This window comes from Zalophus californianus, chromosome 4 (genome assembly GCF_009762305.2).
Source record: "Zalophus californianus isolate mZalCal1 chromosome 4, mZalCal1.pri.v2, whole genome shotgun sequence".
Lineage (NCBI taxonomy): Eukaryota > Metazoa > Chordata > Mammalia > Carnivora > Otariidae > Zalophus > Zalophus californianus.
In genome coordinates this window covers 2,110,712-2,130,035 of record NC_045598.1, presented here as the reverse complement: position 1 = coordinate 2,130,035, position 19,324 = coordinate 2,110,712, and the positions used below count along the sequence as shown (strand labels likewise).

General features: G+C 60.2%; 1 protein-coding gene across 8 annotated transcripts in view; it reads right to left on the bottom strand.

The window, feature by feature from the left end:
• Positions 1–18,978, bottom strand: part of TP73 (tumor protein p73) — a 65,925-nt gene extending 46,947 nt beyond the window's left edge. For 5 of the 8 annotated variants that reach the window (XM_027574613.2, XM_027574636.2, XM_027574627.2 and 2 more), the window contains exons 1-2: positions 8,620–8,726; positions 8,029–8,178 (exon numbers count right to left, since the gene is read on the bottom strand). In XM_027574613.2, coding sequence (XP_027430414.1) covers positions 8,029–8,079 — 51 coding nt within the window. In that variant the 5' untranslated portion in view covers positions 8,080–8,178; positions 8,620–8,726. Of the gene's footprint in view, positions 1–4,814; positions 4,938–8,028; positions 8,179–8,619; positions 8,727–18,799 lie in introns of those variants that run through there. The other 3 variants (XM_035727334.1, XM_035727333.1, XM_035727335.1) reach the window with 3 other exon arrangements.
• Between the last annotated feature and the right edge of the window lie 346 nt (positions 18,979–19,324).

Genomic DNA, 19,324 nt, shown 5'->3' with positions numbered 1-19,324 from the left:
GGGCTGTGGAGCCAGCCGCCAAGCTGAGGCTCGGCAGAAACCCTCCCCCAGCCGTTCCCTAAGGCTGGCCCTTTCTGGGCGAGCAGGGATTATTAGTCGAGCGGCCCTGGGGTGTGCAGGGAGTGCGCCGACAGGAGACTCCTCTCGCCCCGTTTGGGCCCACCCTCTTCAATTTGCAGATGGACCATCCAAGCCCAGAGATGGAAAACACTTGGCTAATGTCACACAGCGAACGGTCAGCAAGACCCTGCGAGTCTAATCACAGCGGCCGAAAGAGGCCACAGCCCACATGAGCCCCAACGGACGAACGGATAGACCAACGGGGTCCATCCGCACAACGGGGTATCGGTCGACCACGGGAAGGAATGAACCGTGGGGGCTCGCTTCTGCATGCGTGAGCCTTGAGGACATCCTGCTGAGCGAGGGAAGCAGGCATCTCGGGGCTGCGCAAACGTCGCGCCCACCACAGACAAGCCCACAGGCACTGAAGGCAGGTCTCCAGTACCGGGGGCTGGGCCGAGGGGGCTGGGGAGTGACTGCGAAGGGGGACGGGGTTTCCTCTGGGAGCGGTGGAATGTTCTGGAGCTGGATGGAGGCGTTGCACAGATTGTGACTGTACGAAATGTCACTGCACGGTTCACCTTCAAAGGGTTAGTTTTATATTACGTGAATTTCACTCCATAAAAAAAATTAATCAAAAACACAAAGACTCAGTGCTGCAGAGCACATGGTAGGTGCTTACCTCACCAGCTGCAAAGAAGGCAAAACCCTCCATGTCCCTCCCGAAGCCCAGCGTCCAGGAGCCGGCACAGGGAAAGGGGAGACATTCAGCCTCCAGCCCCTGCACCTCCCTCCCAAGGGAATGGCTAGGGAGGTGGCACTCCAGAGCAGCACCCCCAACCGCCAGGGGACACGGCCAGCATATCTGCCCTCCCCCCTCGCCCTGCCGCTGTGCCCCGAGCTGCACCCAGTCAGCCCGGCTCTGGCCTGGGGACCACTCACCTGCTGTGACAGCAGGGCGGGGGGCAGGGCAGACAGAGCCGGCCCGGCCACACCGGACGGCCGCAGGAAACTGATACTCAAGTCCCTGGGGCCCTGGCGAGGGGCAGGGAGGAACTCCAAGGGGTCATCAGACTCTGTGCTCCGCAGATCCTGCTGCTTTTCCACCGAACTATCCCCAAACCCAGGACCTCATGTCCACCGCTCCACCAACACCCCTGCCTAGGCCAGGCCCTCCCTGGTCCACCCTGGCCCCTGAAGTGCCCCACACCTGTCCCCTCCCTGTCTAACCACCCGCCCCAGTGGGCTGTCCCTTGGGCTTAGGATGAAGCCCCAAGTGCCTCGCTGTGGCCAGTAGGCCCTGACCGCAGAGCCCACCCCCACCCACCTCATCCCCCTCAGGCCCCTGCCCAGCACCTGGGGCTCAGCTCAGAGGCCACCGTCTCGGAGAGACCATCCGGGTGCCCGGTCAAACCGGCTGCCACTACCCAGCGTTATCTTGCTTCCTTCTCTGTCTGCCTGCAAAGCGGCTCTAAGCTGAAAGACGCAGAGAGACAGACAGACACAGAAGCCTGTCCGGGCTTCCACACTCAGCCACGGGCACAGGCCCCTACAGCTGCCACACAGGCCTGGAGGGACTTCACCCACTGCCCCAAGATCAGCGGTGGGCCTCCAGCTTCAGAGACACTGATCAGAATGCATATTCTCAGGGCGCCGGGGCGGTGCAGTCGGTTGGGCTCTTGGTTTTGGCTCAGGTTGTGATCTCGGGGTCACGGGATCAAGCCTGTTTGGGCTTCTCTCTCCCTCTCCCTCTGCCCCTCCCGCTTGTGCACGCTCTCTCTCTCTCTCTCTCTCTCTCTCTCTCGAATAAATAAATAAGTCTTAAAAGGAAAAAAGAACGCATATTCCAGGGCCCACGCCAAGGGGCTCCCATGGCGGAGCTCAGGAGTCTGCACCTCTAACTGGCACCAGGGTATTCACCAGCACTCTGGGACAGACCCTCAGGGAGAAGGCATCACGCAGGCCCAGCTCCCCCACTCCGTGGGGGCCCTTCCTTGTCCACTCTGAGGGTGGTCAGCAGCCTCCACTGGTGACTTCTGCTCAGGTTCTTCACTTTGGCAAAATGAGGGTCCAGACACCTGCTCTGTCCTACTTACAGGATGCTGTGGGGCCTGAGCCAGGAGGCCACTGACTCCATGATTTCCAGGGTCCCTGGGAAGCTCCCCAGAGCTGGCTGCAGTGAACCCAGGCCCCATGACCACGAGTCAAGGGAGCTGTATGCCCTGTTCCCGTAGGCCCTGGGGACTCCTGCCAGGGCATAAGAAAGAGGAAATGCTGACGTCGGGTCGAGGATAGGGGCCCCTCACTGGGCACTGCCCCTCGGCCCCATGGGCCCCCCTCCTCTGTCCTCAGGGCAGGGGCAGGACCTACCCTGGACCCACCGCGTCATTTTGACGGAGGGCAGCAGAGGTGAGACACAGAAGAGCTCCTCATAGGGAACACCGATGACCTGCATTTTTAAGTTTGGAAACACACTCAGTGGAAACTTGGCTCCTGGACCTAATGGCGATTGCTTTTGCAAACGTGGCAGATCATCTTAAAGATCACATGTTAGTGCGGGAAAGACAGACTCCCAAGGAAACATTCTTTAGGTCATAACCGAGGTGCAAAGTGCAGATGCGCCCTTGGCTGCCTGGGCCCTTCGATGAAGGGTGAGTTGCTCTGGAGGGAAAGTGCGCTCAACCTCTCGAGGAGCAGGGGGCCCTGCAGCGTAAGGTTGTGGGTGCAGGAAATGTGGGGTGAGACACCGCTGGGCATGCATGGGCCTGCCCAGAACCACCAAGCCAGAGGCTCCCACCAGAAAGGGTGCCATGTGCATCCCCATTCTCAGGGTGCTGGGCCGGGCTGCGGGCACCACTGACCCTGCAGCACCTCAAGGAGTTTCGAGCAAATCTTTGTGACTCAGGGGGCATCGCGGGGCTGCCGGCGAGGCTCCAGGACCCCCAGAGCTCAGGTGGGCTGTAGGCATCGTGCAGCCCAGAGCCGGAGTGGAGGTGCAGACTGTACCCCCTCCCCCCCCGCCCACCACGACCCCTTCAGCTTTGACTCAGGGGTTTTCTGAGTCCTCAACCCAACGGTCTCTGATGGAGCCACTTAGCAACATCTGCCAACATTTTCGGTTGTCACCACTGGTGGGGGAGGGGATGCTTCTCAGCACCCTACAATTCACAGCAGTCCCCCCACAGCAGAGAATGTTCTAGATCAGGGCTCAGTGCCACAGGGGAGACACGGGGCCACACCACTGCTTCTAGCTGCTGCTGGCCAGGCCCTGGACGGGGCCTCCGGGTGCTCACACCGCCCGTCACGCCCAGTCCACGTGTCTCCTCCCTGCCCCCTGTCCCGTCCCCATGTCTCCTCTCCACTCCCTACCCTGTCCTTACATGTCCCCTGCCCCCGTCTTGTCCCCACGTGTCCCCTCCCTGCTGCCTACCCTGCCCCCCTGCCCCATCTGTGTCCTCCTAGGGCCAGGCCAGGACCCAGCCTCCTCCAGGAAGCCACTGTCCTCCCTGATCCCTAATCAGGACCCCCTTCCTCTGCCTCCCAGGTGGTGGAGCGCGGGTTTCTCCGTGTGCCTCACAGGAGAGCCTTGCTGGGTGGGTAGGATTGTGTTCCTGTCCGCTCCACTGGCCCCGGGCTCCAAAACCACCTCCGGTAAGCTGGGGATCCTGTGACCCCCCCGACAAAGAGCATCACGCTGTTCATGGGGATGGCAGTCCCCACTCCTTGCCCGAGCCTCTGTCACCCCCTCCCACTGCTTGTAGAGCGCAGGGACGGCCAATGCGGGGCTCACAGCCCGCACCCAGGCCTTCGGGAAACCAGCGTCCAGGGAGGGAGGCAGCACCCTTCAGTTCAGGGGAAAAGTGACCCAAAGAGCTCCATCCTGACCCTCACCCCCAAACACTCCATCTCCACTATTCTTCTGACGCCCCACGGGTATGACCGGGCTCCTTCCCACCGTTATGTCCCCTTTTTGCTCAGTAAACTCAGACCATCGCAGGAAGGGACCCCTGGGCCTTCCCGGGCCCCTTCCAATCAGCCCTGTGGCCTCGAGGGGACTGAGAATGCTCTGGTGCCCAGAAGTCCCCCTACCTGGGTGGAGGGCTCAGGCGGCCAGCAGGCAAGGACACAGGGGGCAGGCAAACCCTCTGGAAAGAGCACTCTCCCCCAGCCGAGTTCCAGCAGGACGCTCGGGGCCCAGCCTCCCGGGGCCCTCGGCGCTGAGGGGCCTCTGCTGTCCCTACCACCCCCAGAACAGGGGCTGCCCTCACCTTGTGGGGTGCGGCCGGAGCGGCCCCAAGTGCCTCCCTCCTCAGCGACCCAGGGCAGCGGCCATCTGTGCCCGCCCCTCCGGCCTGTGGCCCAGGCCATGTGGCCACGGGAGTGCTGGGCAGCCCTGGCCACGAGGGGTGGGGTGGGGTGGGTCAGGCCAGGGCTGGCCAGATCTGCGCCGGGGACCTCCTGCAGAAGGACAGGGTCCTGCAGGGCCTGGTGAGGAGGACGTGGCCAGGGGCCTCCGGTCACCCTGAGACGGCTCGCGGTTGGCCCGCTGCCCATGCCGGGGGAGACTGGGCGCTGGCAATGAGAGACAAATTTAGCCTCCCCACCCCGGGCCAGGGAGCACTTGTGAAATATGAAAACAGCAGGAGGGGCCCGATTAAGCTGCCCTCCCGCCCTCCCTCCTGGGCCAGGGCCCACTCGAAGGACGCAGGGCAGGGGGCAGACTCCAGAGCCCCTTTGGCCCTGCTGCTCCTCACCTGCTGGCCTCTTACCCCGGCCGCTAGGCTCCGTCACGGCAAATGGCCTCCTGCAGCCAGGCTAGGGTCGTGTGGCCTTCCCCCGGCGCCCGGGCCCAGTGCTGCGGACTGTGAGGGCGCCAGCACTTTGGGTGTGAGTCTAGGGGTTGGCTTAGCACCCATGTGAGGCAGGGCAACGGCGTCAGCCCCCTGAGCACGTGGGCTTCTCAGACTTGCGGAAGGAAACCGTGGTAAAGCAAGCCGCCCAGGGCCGTAGGGCTCCGGGTTCGGGCCTTGGCTGGGGGAAGCGTTCGGCGGAGCAGTTTTGGGAACCCACCAGTGAATACCCCAACACCCGGCAGGAAAGGGCTGTCACAGAGCAGCTCCTGGCAGAGGAAGTAAACCAAGAAACACCCGAGCATCACTAACCACCTACAGCATCCCCGAGGGAGTAGTGAGACCAGCAAATTTGCAGCTCATTTTACTGTCAACGTCAACGTGCAGACATGCCCAGGGAGGTGAGGTCGTCTGCCCAAGGGCACACAGCTAGTTGGGGCCGAAGGTCAAACCCAGCCGCCTGCCCCCAGCAGCCCTGCTCTTGACCCTGCCGCCCTCCACCTGGCCTGACCCCCCCCAGCCTGCACACTGTGCGTTGTGCCTGGGAAGCCCCTTGCCCACCCCTTTCTTCACCCAGCATCTCAAAGTCCGACCCGCCCTGAGGCCCACCTGCCTTCTGCCGATCTGGCAGCATCCTTCCTCCAGTGTCCCCAACCCAACACGTGCAGGTCATGCCCGGCCACACAGCTCCTGTCCCGTGGTTTTCCGCTGGGCGGCTCGGCACTGCCTCACACCCCCTGCTCCCTCTCCCTCTCCGTCCACGCCCACGCAGCCCCCCTCTGCGGCTCTACAGCCCCTGGATAGGTATATTGCCCATCCGGAGGCTCTGTTTCCTGCCACGTGCTCAGCAGGGCACTGACCCAGACACATCCTAGGAGCCTGAGAAACAGCAGTGATTACCAGCTGACCAACGGTTCCTTAGAATCAGGTGTCAGTGGAGGAAGAAGCAGCCAAGCCCTGTTCAGGGGGCAGCGAAGCACAGAGGCCGGGCCAGGTTGCTGCCCTGTCCCTAGTTCATTAGCAGACGCTCCCCTGCCCTAGTCTGTCCAGGAACGAGGTGCGGGCAGAACGAGACAGACCCCCGTCCCGGTCTGGAGACAGACCTTCAGAACGCCCGAGGCAGCTCCCTACTAGAGGCCCCCTCCCCGAGGGCTCGTGGCTGCGCGGAACGCTGAGGGGGCAGCCAGTGCCCGTCTGCTAGGGTAAATAGCTGCCTTCCCTGGAGGCGCCTCTGCCCTGAGGACCGCTGGGACAGAGTCGCCATGGGCCCGGGGCCAATGGCCAGACCCCGCCCTCTTGCCTGCTGGGCTGCCAGGCACTGCTGTGTCCTTCCCACCTGTGGCTCCTTCCACTCTCCCCTCCCTGGCCCTGCTTCTGCCCCGGGGGGTCACACTTGCACAGGCCAGCGTGTCCTCGCTGGAGGTGCTGCTCTATGCTCCGGGATCTTCTCTTTGCCAGGCAAGCATGTGAGCACCTTCAACCGTGCTCTGGATGACGGTTCCCAAACTATCACCCCACCCAGCACCCTTCTCTGGACACCTGCACATTCCTCGGAGGAGACCCCCCAGGCGTGTCCCCACCTGTGCAGACCCTGTGCCTCCCGCACCCCCGGTGCCTGCTCTGGGCCCAGAAACACGCTGCCTGAAGTCTCCCCCCACCACCCTGCCCTCTCCCAGTCGGGACACGAGCTCCTTTGCCGACACGCTCAGTCTGACTCCCGCACTCTGTCCCTTCCGTGCTCTGAAGTCGGCCACACATCTGACTTCACCCAAGGTGCCACGATATTGGTCCGTCCATCCATCCCTCCCTCCAGAAACATCCATCAGCGTTCCACAGAGCTGCCGCTGCCCCCTTCCCTGTCCCCTGTCCCCTAGCCTTGGGGGTGTCTTTCTGATAATGGCACCCAGAATCTACTGCACACTCCCTCTGCCCCAGCCCCAGCCCGGAGACCTCTGTATTTATTGACCTCAATCTTCCATGTAACATGGTAGGAAGGGAAGAGCTCTGCACCCCTACTCTCCAGATGTTCTTACGGCAGCACAGAGAGTGTGGGTCACCTGCCCTGGGCCACACAGCTTGGAAGTGCCAAGGCTGGGCTGGAGCCTGCTCTGGCTCCCACCAGGCAGCCCTGCCCTCCAGGAGCCCCTGCTACTGGGGGACACACAAGCAAACCAGCTTTCACCGCCCAGTGTAAGGGGTGCCTGGAACGGGTGTGGACCATGGCCAAGGTCAGCATGAGGGCACGTGAAGGCCCACATCAGCGTGGCCATCTGCAGGTCTCCCAAGCTGACATTGAGCTTGGGGGGCCACGGGACGATGGGCACCAGTGGAGTGGGGCTCGGCCAACGACAGGCCCTGGCAGCCTTTCGGTCAGGGGAGGAGGGAAGTCGGGCTAGAGAAGGGACAGGCCCCTCTGGAGGCCACATGAAGGGCCCTGAGCCCGTGGACTCCGGGGAGCAAGCTTCAGGGTCCAGCTCACGTGGGGCACAGTGGGATGTTCGTGGGAAGGTCACCCCGGCAGGCACACATGGGCCCGGGGAACCCAGAGGCAGGTGGTCAGTGAGGCGGGCCTTGGCGGATCCAGGTAAGCTGGAGGAACACAGAACAAGTGGACAAGGCTGGGGTACAGAGGGGCAGGGAGGGGCAAGGACGCGGGGCCTGCCCCAGGACCCCCTTACAAGCCGATTCCCGCCGCTTAATGCACTCTTTAGTAAACCTCCACCTAGCTAGAGATCCAGGTGCCCCAGCCCGCTACCAGCTTCATGCCCGTGTGGGGGTTTCTCTCGTCCGGCCTGTGGGGCAGTGATGGTCACACCCCTCACACACGATTGAGCTATGCACGAGCATCTGGCAGGACCGCTGGACTGGCTCAGGGGTACAAAGCGTGGTTGCCTGCCTGGCTGCAGGGCCGTCTGCGCGTCTGCAAGTGAGTTATCTCTGGGTGACACCTGCATGAGCGCTCCCAGAAGGCCACTCCCCTTAACGCAGGGCGGGGACGGGACCGCTGCTCAGCCGCCCCACACCTTTTCACCCACGGTGCACGCTCTCTGCCTTCCTCACCTCGAACCCCCCATAGCCCTCCCTCTGCAGGTATGGCAGGACCCTGACGACCCCCTACCTCAGGAGTCCAGCTGTGTAGGCAGGACCGTGGTGGCAGGTGCGCCGACATAGGGAGCGAGCCCTGCCGTCCGGGTCTCCACAGAGGCAGCCAGGCGAAGCAGAGGGGTGGGTCTGGACAGGCTCTAGGGCCCCGTGCAGGTGAGTGAGCCTGGAGGAACAAGGCTGAGTTGGCCCCAAGAAGCTAGGGAGTGGTGTCCTCCTCGAGCAGGCGGCAGTGCCTCCCCGGCAGGAAGTGGAGAGTTCCCAGCAGGCCCACAGGGTGCAGGCGGAGGCACGAGAAGGACTTCTGCCCCCACCCAGCCTGGCCCCCCTGCCTGGGCCACTTGAGTCACCCACGGCCCCCTGGGAGCAGGTGGCTCTGCAAAGTACCACCCCGTAGTGGCTGGTGCTCCTCACCACGTCAGGGGAAGCCTGGGCATGGCCTCCCTGCTCTGGCCTGGCCACCAGCCTGCCTGCCTGCCACGTGTGCCCCGGGGCCCCCCACTCCCTGCCCCCTGGGGTGGCCCTGAGCCTCTGTGTGGCAGGGAGGCGGTGACAGGACCCCAGGTGCAGGCCCAAGAGAGCTGGGCCTGGCTGAGCCCAAGCCTACCTTGGCGGGAGCCTGGGCCCCGAGGGTCGAGGTCGGTGTGGAGGGGAGGCAGCTGGGAGGCCCACAGCCCGTGGCTGGGCAGGCAGGCGGTGGTGGCAGCGTCCTGGTCACCTAGGCGATGACACTGGAACCAAGGAAGCAGGGAGGCCAGCCTGGAGCCCGGGGCGGCCGGGGCGGAGCATGGCTGGGAGCCCTGAGGCGGGCAGGCGATGCCATGCCCTCTGCACAGTGACCCGGTGACAGGCCCCTGGCCGCCGGGGGGGGGGGGGGACGGCATGGGAGCCGGCTGTGTTGGCCCGCGTGCGCACGCCTCTCTTCTGCTCCTCGCTGTAGAAGCGTCCATCCACGCACACGCAGAAGCAGAGAGAACGGTGCACCAAGCCCGTGACTCTCCCCCGGCCTCAACCTCGGGCGGCCCTCCAGCTAAAGCAATTTCTACAGGTTGTACCATTGCACCTGTGACATGTCAGGTGGTCACGTGGTGATTCGAACAATCAAGGACCCCTTTTTTTCAATATTAGGTCCGAGCGGGAAATTGTTGATATTCAACTGTTTTTCTCCTGCCCACGTGCACACGCACATACACGGTGAATTCAGATAACTCAACGTGATAGGCGGCCTTGACACCACATTCTGGATTTCCCAAGCACATGCTTTTAACTGCTGGTCGGAGGACTTTGAGGAGGCCCGGATTTGGGAGACTAATCTCCATCTCCTCCCCACCCCCCATGGGCAGCAGCATGGAAAGCTGAGGCCCTCTGGATGGACGAGACAAAGGGACCGGGCAGATGGGATGAAGGGCCATGTCTGGAGGCAGAAGCACCCTCCATTGCCCAGGAGGGCCTCGTACAACCACGGGGTCCTGATTACAGGGGCGCGAGCAGGCACTGCCCTGCTGGCTTCGCAGAAGGGGCCACGAGTCACGAGCCTCTAGACGCCAGAGCGGCCAAGAGATGCTTCTCCCCAAGAAGGAACACAGCCGTGCTCCAGGTCGGCAGACGGGTTTCAGACTTCGGACCCCCAGAAGTACAGGAAGTGCGTCTACGCTGCATTAAGCCACCACATCGGGGCTAATATTATGGCAGCAGCCAAAACTAATACAGGTCCACGTAACGTAAGTTTGGGGACCGTCATTCGCGGTGGCTTCCCCAATTCCTGGAGCCCGTGGAGCAGGGCTCTGCTGCCCCGTGAAGCGTGAGGAGAAACTGTCGGGGAGCGGGGCGCTTGGCCCCGGTGGCGCCCCCCCCTCCATCTGATGGCAGCTGAAGAGGCCACCCTCGCGGGAGCCGAGCCCCCCACCCATCAAAGACGCTGTGTGCACGCACGCACACACTTTGGAAGGCCATGCCAGGGACACGTGGTCCTCTCAGCTGACTCCCAGGGAGGGCAGGGGGAGGTCGGCATCTGCGCGAGTCACCAGAGCAAGAGGCTTCCTCCCTGGCTGCTCCTGGGGGAAGGGTCAGGCCGCAGCCATGGGCTCCCCAGCTCCTGCTGAACACAGAACCAGTGCCGCCCAACAGCCCACGTTTGCGGGCAGCTATGTGTGCACATGTGCAACGAGGCTGCCTGAGTCACGTGCAGGCGTGAGGCGTTAGGACCACACGGGACAGCGGGTGGTGGTGGGAGGGAGGGGTTCCCTGGTCCTGGGAAAGGAGGCGAAGAAGCCAGTGGGATGCCAGGCACTGCCTTGCCCTCACCCGGGGCGCTGCCAGGACGCCCTGGGCTGGCCGTGGACCGCAGCAGGTCGGCCCCATGACCCGCACCTCCCGGAAGCGGCCGCTCCCTGAAGCCATGCGACTCTGGGCTCATCACCTGGGCCCCTGTGCTGGTGACGTCCCGGCATGCCCTCCTCCCCAGCCATCCCCTGTGGAGAGAGGCCAGGCTCGCTGGGGCTCGGCCCTCCGAGCTGGAGCGGAGACACAGCCCTAAACACTGAGGGCTCATAGACCCCGTGTCAGGGACCGAGGGTGGGTGGGTGGCCCCAAGTGATGGCGGCAGGTGGGCCTCTGGCCACAGGACAGCTGACAGTGTGAGGATGGCCGCCAGCTCTGGGTGGGGCGTTCAGTGGGGAGCCAGACAAGCATTTTTACACACCTTCCTGCCGCTGTATCACGTGCCTGGAGGGCTCTTCCCAAGACACTCGCCCAGGCCACGGCCCAATATTAAACTGGGAGATCCAAGTGTGACCCGCTGCCCAAGACCTGTGCGTCCTTTGAGCGGGAGGAGAGCAGAAGGCCAGATCGGCAGACGCAGCCTCCACCTGAGTCCCCCGTCCCCGCGTACGCACACGGACTGTCTTCGGGTTCTGGGGTCAGAAGTCCCAGGACAGCCATGTGGGACCAAAGTCAAAGTGGTTGCAGGCTGCTTCCCTGTACCTCCCTCTCCCAGAGGCCAGGGTTTCCCGCGCGCCGTGGCTCACGGCTCCGGAGCGCATCCTTGCGGCCTCTGCCTCCATGGCCACATCCCCCTCCAACTCGGACCCTCCTGCCTCGGGCTCACCGGGACCTTTGTGATGACACGGGCCCAGCTGGGGGCTCCGGGCTCGCCACCACCTCTAGGTCCGCGATTGAATCACAGTCCCTTCTGTCACATGAAATAACGTGACTCTAGGTTCTGGGCCTTAGCACGTGGGTGCTTTAGGGAGCCCCTCAGGGACACATCCTGTGAGCTATCTGTGTGGGAGTCAGCTAAAGCCACCGGGGGCCCCGAGCAGACACCGAGCTTCACACTGGCCTGGAGACTGTGATGCCAACCGCACCCGGGGTTGGTGTTTCCTCATTCCTGCCCATGAAGGGCTCCCGGTCCTGCTCCTTGAGACACAGCACACGCCTCCTCTCTGCCATCAGAGATCGCCTGGCTTCAGCCAAGGGTGAGGGGAGATGGGGGAATGGCAGCTGAAGGGCCTGTCTCCACTCATCCCCCTCCAGGCACGCCATCGCCCAGCTGCCCTTCCTGCTCCTCCCAAGTTTATCAGCAGCCCCCCTCCCCGGTACAGGGACGGGCTCCCAACAGCATGTTGGGAAGTCACCCAGCCAGCTGATCGTGGATGCCTCCAGCCTACCACACTGCTTACTCTGCCTTCTACACAGATCAGTCACTGGCTATCAGGCCAACCCCACGAGAAAACCCACCTCCCTCTTATGGGTCGGAAGACGGAGGCTCAGAGGTTAGGTGACTTCTCCACCACCGGCGGGTGAGAGGGGGAGCGCTGTGGGGACTAAAAACCACTACAGGGGCCAGGTGCCACCGCCTGCACACACTTCCTGAGTCTCATGTGTTTCCTCTTTTCTTTTTGTTTTCTGGTAAGTTCCACACCCGGTGTGGGGCTTGATCTCATGACTCCGCAATCAAGACTGTGATGCTCCACTGGTGGAGCCGGCCAGGCGGCCCAGGCTGTGCCTGTCTCTGTTCTCACAGCCCAATACAGTCCTTGGGCTGGCGTCTCCTGAGCACCAGGTTGGCTAAATCTTTGCCACATTTGGCACGCCTGCTGGCAGGTTTCCAAATGCCGAGCAAGGGACCGGGCTTGGAGAAGCAGAGAGGACAGGCCCTCTTGCTTCCCAGCTGTCCCCCTGACCCCCACCCCACCGTCAAGACCCGTCCCCACCCCCATGAACAAAGGCTGCTCCCAGGCCCTAGGTGGTGGGGGTGGGGGTGGGGCTTAAGGTCTGGTGAGCCCTGAACGTGGCCCCCACTTGCTTGCTCAGACCGTCTGCATCGGGGAAGGGCAGGTGCTCCATAGCAAACGATCGTGCACGAGTGGACAAATTAAGTCTTAAGTGAAATACAGCCTAGCTCGGTTCTACATCCTTTTTGTGAATTTTGAAATCCAGAGAGCTTGGAAAACTAGAAGGTTTTCCTTACGTCTAGGGCAGACTCCTCCAGGCAGACCCAAAGCTCCCCGTGACCCCTGGCTGTCCAAAATAGGGTAAACATTCCTTTGTGTTGTAGGAACGGGGAGAGCTCGGCTGTGTGGTGTTTCCAACAGACCCACTGGTGCTGTCATAAAATGTAAGATTCAGGTACCGTGTTACTTTTCTAAAATACATTTTTTTAAAGTCTGAATTCTGAAACACCAGGGGCCCAGGGATATGGGATAAGGGATGGTGAGCCTATGTTTAGTTTTACAAAGCCTGTGGCGCCCCCAGACCAGGCCAGGAGACACCCAGGATGAGGGGCCGTGGGCAGCGCTCCTGGACCATGGCGGTTCCCCTCAGCTCCCCAACAGTGCCTCTGGGGAGGACTGTTCTTCCTCTGATCTTACAAAAGCCAAGCTTAGAAAGGGTTACACATGGGGCGCCTGGGTGGCTCAGTCCTTAAGCGTCTGTCTGCCTTCGGCTCAGGTCATCGTCCCAGGGTCGTGGGATCGAGCCCCGCATGGGGCTCCCTGCTCCGCGGGAAGCCTGCTTCTCCCTCTCCCACTCCCCCTGCTTGTGTTCCCTCTCTCGCTGTGTCTCTCACTCTCTCTGTCAAATAAATAAATAAAATCTTTAAAAAAGGGTCACACGAGTAAGATCTGGGGTGGATTTGAGCCCGTTTCTGGCTGATTCCTAAGCCAGCCACCCTCACCACAACTTTTGTCACCTTTTACTATCATGAAGTTTTGCCGATGAAATGCCATTGAATAGTACAAAATTTGGCAAGTCAAAAAGGGCACAGCAGGGGTCCACACCCCCGCCTCCTGCACCTGGCTGGGCCATCATCGTCATCGCTTCCACTGATAAGGAGACAGAAACACATCGGAGCGGTTTTCTGCAATAACGTAAAGGCGGCAGCAGTCTGGTAACTCCGCAGGTTCTGCTGCTCAGAATGACTCTGGGGACAGCCAGTCCCAAAACTCTGAAAGAGCAGCCTGCCGGGGTTCCCAGCCAATTACCGGCGCGGCCCCCTCACACTGCACCTTTCTTATAAAACATGTTCCCTCAAATTACTTACCTGCACGTTTTCCTGTCAAGAGGAGACTCTATTATTCTCATACTTTCAAACATCAAACCGACCAGAGTGAGATTAGACCGTGTTCTTGGACTTACATTGACCTCAATCTCACAATTGACCTTTTGGCTATTTTTATCAGAATCCATTATTTTCATACTAATCTAATTAGCGTCCTGTTTACCAATGCCTCATTTTTACATTTGCGGCTTTGAAAGCTCAGGGACACGGCTCCCGGCTCCATTCCTCCTCCTTCATTACTGCCAAATAATTAGTCAAGGAGCATCCCTGATCAAAAATTAAGAAGCCAGGAGCAAGTTGAGGCATGCCTTCCTCCGAAAGAAAAAAAAATGATAGGAGATGACTAATTAGGGGCTTTTGTAGGTGGTGAGGGCCAGGAGAGGAGCAGAGAGCACTAAGGGAAAGGGAGCTTGCGGTTCAGAGTGTCACAGATCACAGCTGTTAAAGCATCCGAGCTCCCTTCCATTTACATCCCAATGACTAGCAGCCCCCCGCGCTGTGATTTGCGGAGCTGACTCCACATTTGCCATGCGCATACTGCAGGTGCCCTCGGAGCACAAACTGCCTGGCCGCCCGGCCTGGCCCGGCAAATCTGTTTATTTAACCAGCTGCCCCCTTTTCTAAACAGGGAATGCACCTTTCTCTCTTGTGGCCCCAATGCAAGCTAGTAAGGGCTGCCATTTCCTCTGCAGGAGGAACACCTGTCTCTGTGGCCAGCCCACACTCTTCTTCTTCTTCTTCTTTTTAAGATTTTATTTATTTATTTGACAGAGACAGTGAGAGAGGGGAACACGAGCAGGGGGAGTGGGAGAGGGAGAAGCAGGCTTCCCACCAAGCAGGGAGCCTGATGCCGGGCTCGGTCCCAGGACCCTGGGATCATGACCTGAGCTGAAGGCAGACGCTTAACGACTGAGCCACCCAGGCGCCCCCAGCCCACACTCTTCAAGCTGCTCTACCCCACATCACTTCACAGGAGGGCAGGACCCACATCGGGACCTTACACAGCCCTCCCTGTCCCCCCACAGCCCGCCTGGAGCGTGCGCTGCCCAGGTGAGCCCTGAGCCTGCAAAAGAGAAACCCCTGGGTCTTGCTCATGTTGCGCAGAACAATGGAGAAAACATAGCCCAGGAAAGTCACCTCTGAAATCCCAGGAAATGGGGCAGGCCAGGTGAGGAGGCATCCTTCCTGCCCACTTTCAAGGACTCAGTGCAACCCTCTCTCCGCCAAGGAGAAGCTACCTGCCCAATTAGCCAAAGGCTTCCCCAGCTGCCTGGCACCTTGGAGCAGCAGGTGAGCAATTAGAGCCCCTTGCCCCCTCCCCACAGGCACCCAGGGCCACAGGGAGTGATTCTGCCAGCTGGCACTGGGTGGTGACGGCAGGGACAGGAACTTGCCACCTGCAGCCGCTCTGAGCAGGATCACAAAGGAGAGATGCCCCCGGCTACACAGGGTACCCAGCCCGGCCCTGCCCGCTTGGGCCCCTGCACCCTGGCTGGTGGCACTGGCAGGATGGGCAGTGCCCAGGTATTCTGTGCCTGGCTGGTGGAGGAGGTAGGAGGAAGCTGAAGTCCCTGGGCACTTTGTGTCTGCCCTCCGGGGTTCGGGTGTGTTCCCACGGCAACTCACAGGAGGTTAAGGCTAGGGCTTCCCTAGAGAAACAGGGCACAACTCAGGGAGGTGGGCGGGCCCACAACTCCCATACAGATAAAGAGCCGGGACGCGCTGGGGCCGTGCGTGGCAGAGCCGGGATCTGGGCTAGGAGCACAGGACCCCAACGGCTGCTCGCTCAGCCCCAGGCGGGCCAGGCCCCGATAACGTGGGACTTCTGGCCCCCAGACGGGGAGAGAGAGTAAGCTCCTGTTGTTTAAACCACCCACTCTGTGGTAAATTAGTTATGGCGCCCCAGGAAACTTAACATAGCTATCAAAGTACTTAAAATGCAAGTTTGTGATCCAGTTCTGCCTGTGCTTCTTTACTGGTGAAATGACAAGGCCCCCCAGGTCTAAGAACTCATAATTTCAACTTGGTGACAAGCACAGACGAAATTTTGAGATTTCTGCAGCAAGGGTCAAGCACAAAGAAAATACTGGCGATTCCTCTTATGGAAAAAATCACAGGCACCACAAAAATCGTGGCTTGTTGCCTGCACTCATACTCGGAGGGAATGCTGATATTCATTTTTCAGTTAAGCACGAAGGAAGCTACCCAAGTGTACAGCACCCCGGAATTCTACATTCTGGTTTAGATGGGTCCCGGGACCAGGGTCAGGGCACGTCTCCCGTTCTCGCTGCATGGGTCCAGGTCCGGAGGGAGCCCCCACTGGGGCACTCTGCAGCTTGGAACCTTGGGCAAGTATGCAAGCTGTTGAAACCTCCCCGCCCCTCTGTTAAGTCGGCACTCTCAGCATCTACTTTGCGGGCTGCTGTGAGCATTGCAGGGAAAAAAGTATATGGAGTATTTAGCTAAACACCAGGTTGAGCCACCACTGATGAAATGTTACCTATTATCAGAGGTGCTCAACCAACACTTGTTTGGCTGAATTTTTTCTTTTTTTTCTCTTTGGGTGTGTGATTTAGGGCAGCATGTCCGGGAAAAGAGAGCACTTTTGACAAGCAAATGTCTGCTCTGCCAAGGAACACAGGCCAGATAGTGGGCAGACAGTGGGGGGTGGGGGGAAGACGGAAAGTTTATAACCAATGAGCAGAGGGAGCTTCTATAAACCAGAACCCATTTTCCTCTACAGAACACACGAAGAAAAGATTTTCCAGGCATCCTACATAACTTACTTAAGAAGGCAAACTTTTCAAAGGCAACGTTGTTGCGTGTTTTGGTTACACACAGGTAGATGCTGCTAATCACAGATGTGTGTTCTGTGCTTGTTAAAGAAATCTGGGCAGGACTGGATGCACTTGGCAAGGGTACATGATCACACAGTGTACCGGGTGGGGGTAGGGAGGACAGGTCCTGCCATAAAACTTTTCTCACCTAGAGAGGTGACCCCTAGGGTAGCAGGGGAGCTCCGCGTTACTTAACCACTCCTTTGTTTCTTTTTCCCTTTTTTGCTATATGAAGTTAAATCATCAGAAAATAACATATTTTAAAATATCGACCCAGCACTCCCACAGAAATGCCCGAATTGGGAAATAAAGGTGTGCCCTCTCTTTTCATGGGGGCTGGATAGAATAAATACACTTGGAAAATGCTTCTGCTTTTTTTTTTTTTTTTTTTTGCAAACCCGAAGTTCACTGTGCAATGCACCATGTGCAATGGCTTTTTTCTCCCTTACTTTATTTTAGCAACGACTGTCATATAAGTATCTAGAGGATAAATTCCCCTTGAAACAGTCTCCCGTGTGGATAAACATGCTGCTTCTATCCACCCACCAATGAAATGAGTTCCCTTTTGGGTGTCAGAACCTTGGGGTGAATGTTTGCCTCTCTCCCTAAGTCCAAAGACTCTCCACCTCCATTTTAGCTGCGTCGTTTACATGTGTTCAATGTTATAATAAATCCATTCTGGATGTGGGTGGGGCATACTCTATAAATAAATCCTGAACCGAGGCATCCTCACTCCAGTGCCCCTAACAGCGGCCATCAGCCTCCGCCCAAGCCCTGGGCAGATTCCTGCCTCAATGCCAGCCACTCGGCTCCCTCCCTCCACGGGGAGATCTGCTGGCCACCCGGAGCTGCCCCCTCCCCCAGGCTCCTGGCTCTCCCAATTCAGGATCAACAGCCATCACTTTTGGCCCAATTAGTGGACGCCAGGCATTGCCTCGTGGAGAAGAGGGGATTTGGACCCAAGGATTCTGACGTCCACATCTACCTGCTTAACTTCTGTACCAGAATGGCTTTCCCATGAGCACCCTTCAGAATCTGGAGACACTACCCTGTTCCCCATAGCCTTCCCTAGAAGGGACGGCGAGTAGGGTCTAAGCGCTCTGTGGCCAATGCACACGTACCAGCTGCCAGGCCAGCTCACCTGTGGCAGCCCCCACGACGGATGACTGAGCAGACACAGCTCTGCAGCCTCTTATTTTTAAAATCCCATGCACAATCCATAAATTCGTATGTTGCAAAATTTCAAACACTCTGTCCTTTTGTTCTCAATGTAATGCCTTTTTAGCTTTTATGAGTAGATCAAAAGACAGGTGGCTGGACGTATCGGTCAACTTCAGCATGGTAGTGCGATACATTTTGGTTTACTCATTTTCTTCCAAAGCTAATTATTAAGGCTAAATAAATAAACAGCAACAATGTAGACAAAACCAATTGTGCTAATGGTTCCCAAATGTCCAGTTATTTAATAAACAGACATAGTCCATTTGGACGGATTGACCCCCCCGGAAGTTAACCATGCACTGTCTCCCTGGCCCCTTGCTGGTTGACAATGGTCTACCTGTCACCCATCTATTTATGTAGACAAGTGAATGCTTTCTGCATATCCACTTAGGGACCAGGCAAAAATACAAGCTGAGTAAGAAGGTAATAATAGGTTCCTCCCTCCAAAGACTGAAAGGACAGTGGCTGCAAGGCAAGGAGGAGAAGCTGTTTCCCCAGGGTGGGCCAGGGGGCCTGATTCTGCCCCTCGTCTCTCCACCTGGAACAGCTTAGGAAGACAGGCCGGGCACCCCTGGCCAGCTCTGAACCACCTGGAGACGCCCCTCTGGAAACATCCCTCTTAATAACTGACTCCACGGATCTGGCCTGGTGGTCACGCCCAGTTCTGCTGGTCCAGGGGAGCACTGGGTCTCAGCCTTGGGGAGTAGCGGAGTAACGCGACAGGATCCGTACGGCCCTCTCGGGTACGGACGGAATGGGCACCGGCGTGGAGGAGCTTGTCAGCGACCCGCACGTTCACCAACTTCCACCCGCACCTGCACCCCCACCGAGCCTCCCCTCAGAAGCTGCGGTGGAGAGGGGTCAGCTGGAGGAAGGCCCTCCGGGAATCTCAGCGAGGCTGTTCCTGGCCCCAGAGGCACTCTGGCAGGACCCCGCATCTCTTGGCGGGCTGAACTCCGCCAGCTCCCTGCCACCCGCGCAACGTCCCAGGAGCCGGCTGGACTCGGGAGGGAGACCCTACGTCACTCTCTCTCACAGCGCCTGCACGCTTGCTCCCTCCTCGCAACCTCCAGCTTCGGAGCCCGTGTGCCCCCCCCCGCCCTGCGCTCCGGCCCCGGCAGGCCGCGCCACGCCTAGGCCCCCGCGCGCAGGCTTGCCGCGCTTCCTACCTGGTGCGGTCGGAGCCGGGGGCATCGACGCCGGAGCCGGCCGGGCGGTGGCCCCGTAGTGGGTGCACGGCGAGCGAGGGCTGCCCAGGCGGGTTATATGGGCGCGGGGAGGGGAGGCGCCGCGGGCAGGGGCGGCCGCGGGCGTTAGCGCCTTGGGCCGCCGGCCGGGCGGGAAGGCAGCGCGGGCCGCTCACCGCGGCGGGAGGAGCGCGGGCGGCGGGGCCGGGCGGAGGCCGAGGTGGCCGCCGGCGCCCCGCCCCCCCAGCTGGCCGAGTGCGAGTCGGGGTCCTGGGCGCGCTCTGCCCCGCCTCCTTCCCGCCGCCTTTTGGCGCGCGTTGCCCCCGCGGAGCCTGCTGGGCCGCCTACCCCGGGCTGGACGCGGGGCGGGCCCCGGGGCTCTCCCGCCGACGAGATGGGGACCGCTACCCTCGGCCAGCGTGGGGGCGCGGGCTAGGGCGCGCGGGAGCGAGGGCGGGCAGAGAAGCCGACTCCGCGTCCCGACGCCTTGCTTTCCCCTAGACGCCG